This window comes from Megalobrama amblycephala, linkage group LG14 (genome assembly GCF_018812025.1).
Source record: "Megalobrama amblycephala isolate DHTTF-2021 linkage group LG14, ASM1881202v1, whole genome shotgun sequence".
NCBI lineage: Eukaryota > Metazoa > Chordata > Actinopteri > Cypriniformes > Xenocyprididae > Megalobrama > Megalobrama amblycephala.
In genome coordinates, this window is record NC_063057.1 from 25,322,161 (window position 1) to 25,336,082 (window position 13,922).

General features: G+C 39.6%; 1 protein-coding gene across 2 annotated transcripts in view; it reads left to right on the plus strand.

Annotated features, from left to right (window-relative positions):
• The first annotated feature begins 4,264 nt into the window (after positions 1 to 4,264).
• Positions 4,265 to 13,922, plus strand: part of LOC125246293 (tripartite motif-containing protein 16-like) — a 45,621-nt gene continuing 35,963 nt past the window's right edge. Inside the window, exons 1-3 of one of the 2 annotated variants that reach the window (XM_048157239.1) lie at positions 4,265 to 4,965; positions 11,522 to 11,617; positions 11,704 to 11,937. In XM_048157239.1, coding sequence (XP_048013196.1) covers positions 4,393 to 4,965; positions 11,522 to 11,617; positions 11,704 to 11,937 — 903 coding nt within the window. In that variant the 5' untranslated portion in view covers positions 4,265 to 4,392. The remainder of the gene's footprint in view (positions 4,966 to 11,521; positions 11,618 to 11,703; positions 11,938 to 13,922) is intronic. The other variant, XM_048157240.1, reaches the window with a different exon arrangement.

Sequence of the window (13,922 nt, forward strand, 5' to 3'; positions counted from 1 at the left end):
CCAGACTCATCCATCAGATTGTCAGACAGAGAAGCGTGATTGGTCACTCCAGAGAACACGTCTCCACTGCTCTAGAGTCCAGTGGCAGCGCGCTTTACACCACTGCATCCGACGCTTTGCATTGCACTTGGTGATGTAAGGCTTGGATGCAGCTGCTCGGCCATGGAAACCCATTCCATGAAGCTCTCTACGCACTGTTCTTGAGCTAATCTGAAGGCCACATGAAGTTTGGAGTGGCTGACTCTGCAGAAAGTTGGCGACTTATGCGCACTGTGCACCTCAGCATGCGCTGACCCCGCTCTGTGATTTTACGTGGCCTACCACTTCATGGCTGAGTTGCTGTTCTTCCCAATTGCTTCCACTTTGTTACAATACCACTAACAGTTGACCGTGGAATATCTAGTAGTGAGTAAATTTCACAAATGGACTTTTTGCACAGGTGGCAACCTATCACGGCACAACACTTGAATTCATTGAGCTCTTGAGAGCAACCATTCTTCCACAAATATTTGTAGAAGCAGTCTGCATGCCTAGGTGCTTGATTTTACACACTTGTGGCAATGGAAGTGATTGGAACACCTGAACTCAATGATTTGGAGGGGTGTCCCAATACTTTTGCCAATATAATGTATGTATTTGTGTGAAATTTAGGCTACACTCAAAAATAACATGATCACATGCAGTGGGTCTGGGGTCACTCTTTGGCTAGAACTAGACTCACATACGGCCGTTAACAGAAGCCAGTGATTATAGTTTATAAAGTTATAAATATGGACATTTTCACAGGGATAGTTCACCCAAATATGAAATCACAGGGATAGTTCACCCAAATATGAAAATTCTGTCAATACATATTATGACAATGACATAGTCTATATTGGTTCAGTAGGAGGGGTAAATCCTGTCCAAAAAATGAAGAACTGATGTTAATTTACTGAAGTGACGCCTGGGAAGTGTCCATCTGTACTTGTTTTTTGGCAATGTAATGTCTCTTTTTTTTTCTTATTTTACTTATAGAATAGGTGAAACTGTTCATAATGGATGTGTAACTATAAATAAATTATTGAACCAATTGTTTAAAAATTAAATAGCATCCTCAACAAATAAGAATTACCTTGGTTAAATTTTTATAAAAAATATTTTATAAAAATGTACACATTCTAATAACAAATGTTTAATAAAATGGTTAGGAATCATATTTGTTTCAAGTGCTTTTTATTAGAAGGGGTGTGTCTAGAAACTGCCCTGGAAATACTATAATGTAAATCAAATATTATACATAGAATAAGATAAACTTTATAATGCAATTAAATAATAGAGTGCAATATTCATTATTTCATTCAGTGAGGAAATTGCATAAGTTGTCAATCTGGACTTGAATATGGCTGCTATTGGGACTCATTTGGTGATATCTGGAAGCTGGTTCCAGCTAGCAATCTCATCGCTGATCCTAGGTGTTTCTAGCTTATTAATTAGTCAAAAGTAATTAGTTAATGCAGCTTAACCACCTCACACAAGAGTTTGTCACACAATCTGCTTTTAATTTCACATCCACAATCTCAAACCTCTAATCAAAAATAAATACATTTTAAATTATTTGCCTTGTAATAATGCATCCCCTGGATATTAACCATCTAAGAAAATTAATCTTGAAGTGATGCTTAGGAATGCGATTTCTTCTGTAAAGTTCTTTAAACAGTGTGTGGTGTTCACAATCAAATGCTTTGGATCGGGGAAGGGCAACTTCGGTCATGCAGAGTTTAGTTCTAACTAGCTCCAACTCACCTGCTTGGAAGTTCCTTGTAATCCCGAAGACCTTGATGAGGTGGATCAGTTGTGTATAATTAGGGTTGAAGCTAAACTCTGCAGGGCTGTGGCTGTCCAGGGACTAAGTTTGAGACCGCTGGATTAGCTTTCAAGTAACCCTGAAGACATTAAATAGCTGGTTCAGGTGTGTTTGATTAGGCATGGAGCTAAACTCTGCAGGACAGTGGCCTCCAGGACCATTTTACTAGTTATGAATTTCATCATTGTGGATTTCTTAAAAATACTGTGTAAAATCTTGTCTTGCCTCGCTCTCATGAACTCAGTCTTGTGTCTCGTCTCGTGAGCTAACCGTCTATCACACCCCTGGTAATTACCATAATGGTGATTATGAACTTCACATGAGCCTTTCAACAAAACATACATATAAAATTAAATTCAAGTTGTCACAGATTAAGAAGTTCAAAGTGACCCCCCTCCTGCACCATGGTAAGGGAGAGGAGGTGGACGAGGAGCAGGCAAAAGGATTGGTATTAGGAGGGCTGGTTGGCAGGAGATGCCAGGGATGGATGTGACCAGGGCGGAGCAGAAGATGGTAAAAGCCAGAATAATGTGATGTGATGATAGGATGATACCCAGATGCCCAGCCTAGTGTCCCATGGTGGCGTTACCAGAGGGAGGAACCATGGTGGTACAGAGTTTTATGCCACCATGGGGACGGATTCCCCATCATCCATCTCCATCCCCTGGGTATCATCGTTGCCAATGGGGATGGTACCCTGAGTGCAGATTGGAGAGTAGATGGATCCACACAACACTGATGGCATGAACGACCATGATGGAGCTGCCACGAAGACCCCCTGAGGTGGAGGACCCCCAGCCCAGTTGAGGATGGCTCAGATAGTGACCCATGTTACTGAGTAACCAAGGGACTAATAAACGCATGATTTGGGCAGATCTTGCTTTACCTAGTAACAGAAGGGTTTGACATATTTAGAATCAATCATATTGAAGAATGCTTTATCATGCTCCTATCCTATATAAACGTTTTGCTGGTGGGATTCTCTGTGATTGATACGAGGTCCTCCGGTCATGATTAAAGCATATTCTGGGACAACAACTGGAGTCGTTGGTTATTGTGCAGTGCTGCAACTTAGACACTTGAAATCTATTTCCCAGGTTTAGTGTTGTAGGGGACGAGACGTTGTTCGACTGAGAGTGAGACTCTTAGGCGGGGTTGATTGCGGTCAGGTAATTACAACTCTTGGGTATCATATGCGGTCAGAGCAGTTACACTTGGGTGTCAACCTTTGGAGGCAGAGTGGGATTCACCTGAGGGTAATACTTGTAGGTGTCAGGGGCACCAGGTTCATTTAGGTCAGGTGCGTGGGGGAAATCTACCACAGATGTAAGGGGCTCAGGCTCCGGTGGGCACATCCGCTTCTCTTGACATTAGCAGCTTTATCACGGCAGGTGCTAGCACTCCATCTGTTGTGGACTCCGGCTGTCAGTCCATCTCGCAGGGTAGTGGCCTTGGCTCTGGGTTTAGTGATGAGATGGACCAGGGGTAAAACATCTCCAGACATAGCATTATTCCATCCCTTCAGCTGCATCTTTGCATTTCTGGAAGGTCTATTTGATGTTCATAGTTCTCCCCAATCCAATACAGTGATTTAATGGTTTCATCTTCAAATGTTAAATGAACAGCAAGGTGGCAGAATTGAAGGTTGTAGTCCAACAAATTTTAGTCCCTCCTGGCCAATGCAGCAAATTCAGCTGCATAATCCATTTTACTGTCTATTATTCTGTCACAGATTAAGGAATCCAAATATGAAGATGAGTCAAAAGGTTCCAATATGAATATATTTAATAATAAAATAAACGTAATAGTGTGTCTTCAGACTAACAAAAACTGACCATGAACTGAGGAAACACAGAAACTTAACAATACAATGATAACGAACTCAGATACGAACAGCTGCGTTTATTAAATGAACATCTATGATAACAAGTAACAGGAGACATAAACAAAGACAATAGGAAATAATGACAAGCAAACAAAAAGTACATCATAATGAAAACTAAACTGACAGTTTGTGACATGTTTACTTCTGATCCAATACTGTCAGTGCAGTCAAATCAATAATATTTCTGAATATTAAGTGTCGCCAACTAAGCAAGCCAGGCAGTGGCAAGGAATGATCCAATACAGCACACTGAAGCTTCTACACAAACCAATGGGGTTTATTTAACAGAGTTTAGTTACAACTGTAACTGAACAGAGCTGAATCAACTAATCTCCTGAAGGATACATATTGTAGATCATTCTAGTCAAGAACTGTTTAATAAACAAAACAGTTTTTCTTTTAGTTTAAATCAATTACAGCACTGCATAAATGTGATAATTAGGATGAGGTATTACTGCAGTTATAAGTGGTGTTATTCTGTAACTCTTATTCTTTGAGTCTGTCTGAGACTGACATCTAGTGGACGTTTTATGATCTGTGACTTTTGCACACGGCACTCAAACACAGAACCAGGAAGCAGGAATTGCATGAGTTCAGGGAAAGTGAAACTGAAGTGCAGTTGAGCTGTTGTGTGTTTGTGTCTCTGTATTCATGCAGTAAAATGGCAGAAGCCAGAATTTCTGAGGATGAGTTCATGTGTTCAGTGTGTCTGGATCTTCTGAAGGATCCAGTGACCACTTCCTGTGGACACAGTTACTGTAAGAGCTGTATTACAGGCTGCTGGGATCAGGAGGATCAGATGAGAGTCTACAGCTGCCCTCAGTGCAGACAGACCTTCAGTCCAAGACCTGCTTTAGCTAAAAACACCATGCTGGCTGAAGTGGTGGAGAAACTGAAGAACACTAAACTTCCTGCTGACTGTTATGCTGGAGCTGGAGATGTGCAGTGTGACGTCTGTACTGGAAGAAAACACAAAGCCGTCAAGTCCTGTCTGGTGTGTCTGGAGTCTTACTGTCAAACTCATTTTGACCGTCATGAGGAATTTCACTCACGTAAGCCACATAAAGTGACTGATGCCACTGGACAACTGCAGGAGATGATCTGCCCAACACATGAGAAACTCCTTGAGGTTTTCTGCCGCACTGATCAGAAGTGTATATGTGTGCTGTGTACGATGGATGAACATAAAAACCATGACACTGTATCAGCTGCAGCACAGAGGACAGAGAAACAGGTATGAAATATAATCTAGACCAGGGCTGTCATGATATTAGATTTTTCACACCACGGTTATTCTGGCCAAAAGAATTCACGATATCGATATATCACGATATCTATAGAATCCTTGGGGGAAAAATGTATCAGTCTAAATAATTTTTACTTTGTTTATTTAGTTTTTCTCTTTCAGGGTTGCTGCACATTTTCTAAGTCAAATTTAAGGCTTTTAAAGACCTGAAGAAATAAAAATTAATACTAGCATAGTAGCCTATACATTATGGCTGTTACCAATCAAATGAAATCATTATCAACAAAATCCATCTTTGCGATACAGAGGTGACACAGAGTTAGAAGTGGCATTAATATATCTACACAGCATTTACAATTTGTCTACATAAATTTAATTCAATATTTAAATATGGATTTTTTCTAGTTTTAACTTTTTAATTAAAATGTACCTTAAATATGAAACTAAACTAAACTGCCAGTTGGTGGCAGCAAGTCTTAATGAGTGAGTGAGTCATTCATTCAACCGATTTGTTCAAATGACTGATTCATTCAGGAACGAAGCACGGATTAATTTGTTCTAAACGCGGATTCAGTCAGTATAATAAAAACATTTCTGTTGCATGGGGACTGTTCTGCTGTTCATAATTTTGAAATTTTCATTGGTGAAATAAAGGGGAAAAAACAATATTAACAATACTGTCTAAAATGTAACTCACATTGTTCATTTAACAATAAGTTGAAGGAACATTTCATTTGTGCTGATTTGGGGAAAACTGCATTCTTGCTTGTGTGGTATTGTAATACAACTACATCTTATAATATGATATAATGACAAAAACTCGTATCATGTATCTTGAATTTTGAGGGCATAACCCTAGTGAAAAAAGTATGCTAAGTATACTTGCAACCAGACTAATTATTAGTATATTTCAAGTGTGTTAATGATTAGTTAAATTAAAATGTGCTATTTTGAAACAACTCATTTTGTACTAAGTATATTTTAGTTGTAATTAAGTTGTATAAAAAACACAACTTTAAGTATATATAGTGTACTTTTGTGTGCTAAATTGGAACAACTTCAAGTATACTTAGTACACTTTAAGTATATGCCTGTGTAGGGGACTAATTACATGCTTGATTAGTGATATTAAAGTGTACTTAATTTGTGTTATAAGTATATTTTATTTGTGTTATAAATATACTTTGTGTTATAAGTATATTTTATTTGTGTTATAAGTACACTTTATTTGTGATTTAAGTACATTACAAATTAATTTGTCTTCCGAACACACAAGCACTATGAATATATTATTTTACAGGTAATAGTATATACTGTATGTTCAGTACCTTTGGCTTATTCCAAATACTAAAAATTACACACGTTGCAGTCAATTGAATTACATAATCTCACACAATACAGTATTATAATTGTGCTACTATTTAAATACAGTTTAACAAATTACTTAGGTGACATTTTCCCAAAGTTGAATGGATTTGTTTTCAAAGCCATTAAAATAAATAAAATGTAACAACATCACTAATAAAGAGACATATTTCATTAAAAAATCCAATGGTTTTTATTTAAACTTAACATGTTTTTCATTAAAGAAAAAAAAAAAATATTGGACCAATGATGACTGTTACAAGTGAGGCTCCCGGACTTCCTCCCTCGCACCACCGGAGGGAGCCCTCACCGGAATATTGACTCTTTACTATTCGGACTGCATTTCCCATAGGCCCTCATTCCTGGGACTGATTGCGCACACACCTGCACCACATCACACTCTCACACTATTTAAGTAGCACACACACACTTCGCGAAGTCTTGATTTGCTCCGGTGATCATTTCTGAGCGTTTTTGGGGATTGTTATTCTGTTGCCATCTGGACAGTTTACCCCTTGTGATTCTCTGCTGCCTGCCCTGATCCTTGCCTGCTTACTGGACTGTGTTTGCTTGCCGCCTGCCCTGATCTCTGCCTGTACCCTGATTCTGTTTGTCTGCCGCCTGCCTCGACCATTGCCTGTCCCTGTTTACGTCTCTGCTTTTGCCATTGCCTGTGTGTATACTACTAAAGCTGCAAATGGATCCCCATTCTGTTGACTCATCATTACAGTGATCCTCTATACACAAATATAAATTACACATTATATTCCATTTTCTGATGAGCTTCTCATGATTGTGTCTGATGGCCGCTTACACAGAGGCAGTGACCGCAGAAACTCGTGAAGAACAACATCTGTTAACAGAATATATAAAAGATATAAGGTCAAACAGCATGTTCAACTTTTTATTCACATTTACAATAGTCTGTCTAAATCCTACATTGTCCCAATTCTATTTTTGAACAGTAAATGAGGATTAGCAGCAGGGAACTGTATCAGTATGGCATGTCGATATTGTTTTTGGTACATAGTCAAGCATACAACACTTTATGAATTAATATCGTACAGAATAGGGGCCGATTTGACCAATCATATGAATGTTTTGGTGCTGCATACAGACATATGCCATAAACCACCACACACAAACTCAAAAAGTAGATATTAAGCTGAAATCTTGCTCTCCGTTTGTTAAAGCAGGGTAATAGCATGCAGCTAGATCAGAACGTTTAATAGACTTTGATTTGTGAGCATCAACACAGAGACAATAAGCGTGGATATAATGTTTTAATAAACAAAACTACGTTAGGCTACACATACAACTAAACTAAACAAAGATTATATATGGAATAAAGAAAGTGAAGGGAAGTAAAGAAAGAGAGAGAGAGATACAGAATGTCAAGATTACAACAGTTAACCACAACCTGCAAGAAACATCAAAGAATCAGGGTCACCTTAAAAGGGGCAGAAATTTGGAAACGCATCTAAAGGCTGGAAACGGGTACTTGCATTGACTTTGGTTGCTGAATAAGTCCAGATGCGGTAGATTCTGGAGATTCTTGATGATTTTGTCAGGAGTGCACTGAAGCATTCGTTTGGGTTCTTCTGTGTGGTCTACGTTGAAGCCAATGAAGTTAACTTGAAGATAAAGTTGCCGGAAGGAGAAAGGAAACGATGGTCTCAAAAGAGATTGAGCAAAGGTGTACCTGACCTGAGGACTCTTAAAGACCCTATCAGTTCACACCCATTTCGATGGGTGACCAATCAAAACTGACCAAGAGAAAGTCTTTGTTCTAGCTTGTCACCCTATTTGCAGGTTTATGTTGGTCTGGAGAGTTTATGCAGTTTTACACAAAAGCATGGTAACAATATTATAATGCATTTTATCATAGCATACTATACACCATTAATTATGAAATGAAAAGAGGATTCTTCTGATACTAAGTAAGATGGGGGTTCAACGACATTCAAGCAGTAATACATACACCTGGATATAGGCATTTGAAGTTTACCCTGACATACCTAAAGAATCATAGTGAGGTCAATATAACATAAAGACATACATCGAAACACAGGGAAAATACTATATACAGTTAGGGCAGTTTGATTGTGGGTAAAAATGGAGTCAATGTCCTTTTTCCAAAGTGTATTGGAAGTTTATCTGTGGTCTGTGGACCAAATGGCTGGTTGATGGGGGATGTGGAGAGGGGATCACCTCCTGTCTTTGAAGCTTGCAGAGAGCTCCAGACACGTCTTTACTAAGGTCTTTCATGGGAGCCGAGATGATAACGAACCTTTGAAGAAAACTGGTTTTGCGACTCTTTGGAGCCGATGACTTAGTTTGAACACCAAAAGAGAAAAGGAAGGATTTTATGATGCCTAAAGCATTTTGATCACGTCCATTCGTTACATATACATTGCGACATTATACTTCACCTGAAAGCCCAGAGTAGCTGAGCGAGCCAGCGAGGGGATTCAGATGAGTACCGTGACGTCAGCAGCTCTGGGGTGCGTTTCCCAAAGCGAACTATGGTCGCAAGTTCCGTCGTTACCAATAGAGTTCAATGGGACTTACGACCATGGTTCACCAGCGATGCTTTCGGGAAACGCACCCCTGATTGGCTGAAGGCAGTGAGCAACAAAATCTGATTGGTCACAGACCAAGTTGTAGAGACATTTGAATTCCGATAAGTCTCAAGTTCAACCATTCAACATATTTTTTTTTGTTGTTGCATGTAACGCATGATGCTGGTGTGTTGTTTAATATATATTTTTTCGTTTACGATTGTAAAATGATTCTGCCAGTGTAAACTTATTAAATATATTTACTCATATTTGGAAATTATAGGCTACACTGCATATATTAAAAATGGGCTTTTAATGCATTACTGTAGTCATGTTGAAATAAATAAGCACAAGTAATAAAATGAATTCCAAGCATGTATAAGTAAACTTTAAATATATACGCAAATTTAACTTTAAATACACCACAACTTCAGGATATTAAATAATGTATTTTTTAAATATACGTTTAGTGCATTGATACAATGATAATTTTCAGCACACAGTTAAAATATACCTCAAATATATTTTATAAAGTGCAAATAAATACACTTTTAAAAAATAAACTGAACTTTCACTTCAAGTATATTTTTCTAAAATATATTTTTTTATAAAATATACTAAAGTACAATTATTTTAAAGTGTGTTAAAAGTTGTATTGTGAAAATATGATGCTAATATATTTTTTATATACAAACCCGATTCCAAAAAAGTTGGGACACTGTACAAATTGTAAATAAAAAATGAATGCAATAATTTACAAATCTCATAAACTTATATTTTATTCACAATAGAATATAGATAACATATCAAATGTTGAAAGTGAGACATTTTGAAATGTCATGCCAAATATTGGCTCATTTTGGATTTCATGAGAGCTACACATTCCAAAAAAGTTGGGACAGGTAGCAATAAGAGGCCGGAAAAGTTAAATGTGCATATAAGGAACAGCTGGAGGACCAATTTGCAACTTTGCAACAATTTGCAACAAGGTCAATTGGCAACATGATTGGGTATACTCTTCTTCTCAGAGTGGCAGTGTCTCTCAGAAGTGAAGATGGGCAGAGGATCACCAATTCCCCCAATGCTGCGGCCAAAAATAGTGGAGCAATATCAGGTAAGGAGTTACTCAGAGAACAAATTGCAAAGAGTTTGAAGTTATCATCATCTACAGTGCATAATATCATCCAAAGATTCATAGAATCTGGAACAATCACTGTGCGTAAGGGTCAAGGCCGGAAAACCATACTGGATGCCCATGAACTTCGGGCCTTTAGACTGCATTGCATCATATACAGGAATGCTACTGTAATGGAAATCACAACATGGGCTCAGGAATACTTCCAGAAAACATTGTCTGTGAACACAATCCACCGTGCCATTCGTCGTTGCCAGCTAAAACTCTATAGGTCAAAAAAGAAGCCATATCTAAACATGATCCAGAAGCGCAGGCATTTTGTCTGGGCCAAGGCTCATTTAAAATGGACTGTGGCAAAGTGGAAAACTGTTCTGTGGTCAGACAAATCAAAATTTGAAGTTCTTTTTGGAAAACTGGGACGCCATGTCATCCGGACTAAAGAGGACAAGGACAACCCAAGTTGTTATCAGCGCTCAGTTCAGAAGCCTGCATCTCTGATGGTATGGGGTTGCATGAGTGTGTGTGGCATGGCCAGCTTACACATCTGGAAAGGCACCATCAATGCTGAAAGGTATATCCAAGTTCTAGAACAACATATGCTCCCATCCAGACATCATCTCCAGTCGAAGACCTTGCATTTTCCAACATGGCAATGCCAGACCACATACTGCATCAATTACAACATCATGGCTGCGTAGAAGAAGGATCTGGGTACTGAAATGGCCAGCCTGCAGTCCAGATCTTTCACTCATAGAAAACATTTGGCGCATCATAAAGAGGAAGATGCGACAAAGAAGACCTAAGACAGTTGAGCAACTAGAAGCCTGTATTAGACAAGAATGGGACAACATTCCTATTCCTAAACTTGAGCAACTTGTCTCCTCAGTCCCCAGACGTTTGCAGACTGTTATAAAAAGAAGAGGGGATGCCACACAGTAGTAAACATGGCCTTGTCCCAACTTTTTTGAGATGTGTTGATGCCATGAAATTTAAAATCAACTTATTTTTCCCTTAAAATGATACATTTTCTGTTTAAACATTTGATATGTCATCTATGTTGTATTCTGAATAAAATACTGAAATTTGAAAATTCCACATCATTGCATTCTGTTTTTATTCACAATTTGTACAGTGTCCCAACTTTTTTGGAATCGAGTTTGTATTTAAGGATAGTACATTTTTGTTAGTATATTTGCAATGTACTATAGAAAAAGGGAATATATTTAAAATACAATAAAGTATACTTTTTTCACTAGGGAACTGCATGCATAGATACATCACGCTGAATAAGATGAGTAAAGAAAATGTGGTACTTAATCACCCTTAAAAATAATCACTCTTTATTTAAATATATGAACACAGAAAATCGCCATTGCGATGGTGAAATGCACCATAAACATTTATCGACACAAAAATCTCCTCACATGATGATATAGTGACAGCACTATAATGTGACATTTGCTGTTATTGGTTTGTCCTTTAGCACCAGCTGAAGGAGACGCAGAAGTCGTTCCAGCAGAGGATCCAGCAGAGAGAGAAAGATCTTCAGCAGCTGAGAGAGGCTGTGGAGTCTCATAAGGTGAGTCTGGAGAAGAAGAGAAGTTTGAGAAGTCTCAGTCAGGACTCACTGAAGCCACTGTGTGATTGTGATGTGTGTCCTAACAGCGCTCTGCACAGACAGCAGTGGAGGACAGTGAGAGGATCTTCACTGAGCTCATCCGCTCCATTGAGAGAAGCTGCTCTGAGGCCACACAGCGGATCAGAGATCAGGAAAAGACTGCAGTGAGTCGAGCTGAAGGACGAGTGGAGCGACTGGAGCAGGAGATCAATGATCTGAGGAGGAGAGACACTGAGCTGGAGCAGCTTTCACACACACAGGATCACATCCATTTCCTGCAGGTAACAGAGATCTAGAAGAACAGGATCATAGTGGACTTGAGCAAGAAACTCACAGAGAAACATTTCATGAGAGCAGAATGAGCCACTGACTGAAGTGTTGATCTGTGTGTTCGGTTATTATATAATCGTCATTCAGACTCTCATTTGATCATGTTCTCTTGAGAAAAAAGAGACCCACTTACAAATGCATTTACCGTATTTTTCGGACTATAAGTCGCACCTGAGTATAAGTCGCATCAGTCCAAAAATACGTCATGACGAGGAAAAAAACATATATAAGTCGCACCGGACTATAAGTCGCATTTATTTAGAACCAAGAAACAAGAGAAAACATTACCGTCTACAGCCACGAGAGGGCGCTCTATGCTGCTCAGTGCTCCTGTAGTCTACCACTGAAAACAACTGAAAACTGTTAACTGAAATATTAACTTAATTTATTTAAAATCCAAGACCAAGAACAGATATTGGTAATCTGGAAAGGCAAGTTATTCAGCTAATGGTACACAATAGTACACAGAACAACAGGCTGAATATGTATGTTAACATAACACATTAACAGTTAGCTACATAATAGCATAAAAACATACCTGGAAGGCTGAATAGGCTAAAATTAACATAACAAGCCAGCGAGTCCAACAGTTACCGGTAACACTAAGCAAGTTCACAAAGCTCCCGCGATCTTATTCCACTTCACTGAATCCGTTGAATTCTTCATCCTCTGTGTCGCTTCTGAACAACTCCGCCAACTCCGGAGGAAGATGAAGCGCCGTCTCTTCTTCTTCTGCGCGGCTGTCGTCAGACTCCGCATCAGTTCCAGTTATTCCGGCCTTTCTGAATCCCGACAGGATGGTTTCAATTGTCACTGAAGCCCATGCTGTGTCGATCCATCCAAGGACTTGCTGATAAGTTGCATGGCGCATTCTCCCGGTTGCCGTGAAGCTGTGCTCTCCGTCCACCATCCACTCCTCCCACAGGCGACGCAAGACTGCCTTAAAGCTCCGGTTCACCGAGATGTCGAGTGGCTGGAGTATTTTGGTTAAACCTCCAGGGATGATGACAGGTATGGAGTTGCACGCTTTTATTTTATCTTTGAATTGTGGCGTTATGTGCGCTCGCATACTGTCCATCACAAGCAGGGCTTTGCGTGTTTTAAAGAAGCCATCAGGACGCTTAGTGTAGCACTTTGTAAGCCAAAGGTTAATCATTTCTTGATTCATCCACCCTTTCTCATTCACGGCCACGACAACTGTGGGGGGAGATTCGTCTTTGGGCATGGTTTTCCGTTTGAAAATGACCATCGGTGGCAATTTCGATCCATCTCCACAACATGCCAGCACCACTGTGAAGTGCGATTTCTCATGACCAGTTGTCACTATATTCACACTTTTCTGCCCTTTCTCTGCGACACTTCGGCCCATGGGGATGTCAAACGTGAGGGGGACCTCGTCCATGTTGATAATATGGTCCGGTGACACGTTGTATTCAGTAACCTGCTTTTTAACGAACTCACGGAAACTGTCGACCTTAGCTTGGAAGTCTGCTGGCAGTTTCTGACACAATGTTGTCCGTGCTCTGATAGAGAGGCGGTTGCGTTGCATGAAGCGGTAACACCAAGAAGGCCCGCCAGCAAAATCATTTACCGGTATATTCATCTCCTTGGCTACTACCATGGCGTGGAGACGCAACTGCACTGTTGACAAGCCTCTCCCGGCAGCGCGTTGTTCAAGCACCCATCTGTGGACTCGTTCCTCCAGCTCTGGCCATCTTGCTTTCAGCCCGCGGTTAGCTTTTTTTGTTTTCTTCATTTGAGTTAGAGTAACCTCTGTTTTACGCCAGTCCCTCACAAGTTTCTCACTCACTCCAAACTTTCTTTCTGCTGCTCGATTACCGTTTTCGGCTGCATATTTTACTATCTGCAGTTTGTAATCTGCAGAATAGGATTTTCTTTTTGGGGGCATTTTATTTGCATTCAGTCTTTCTCAGTT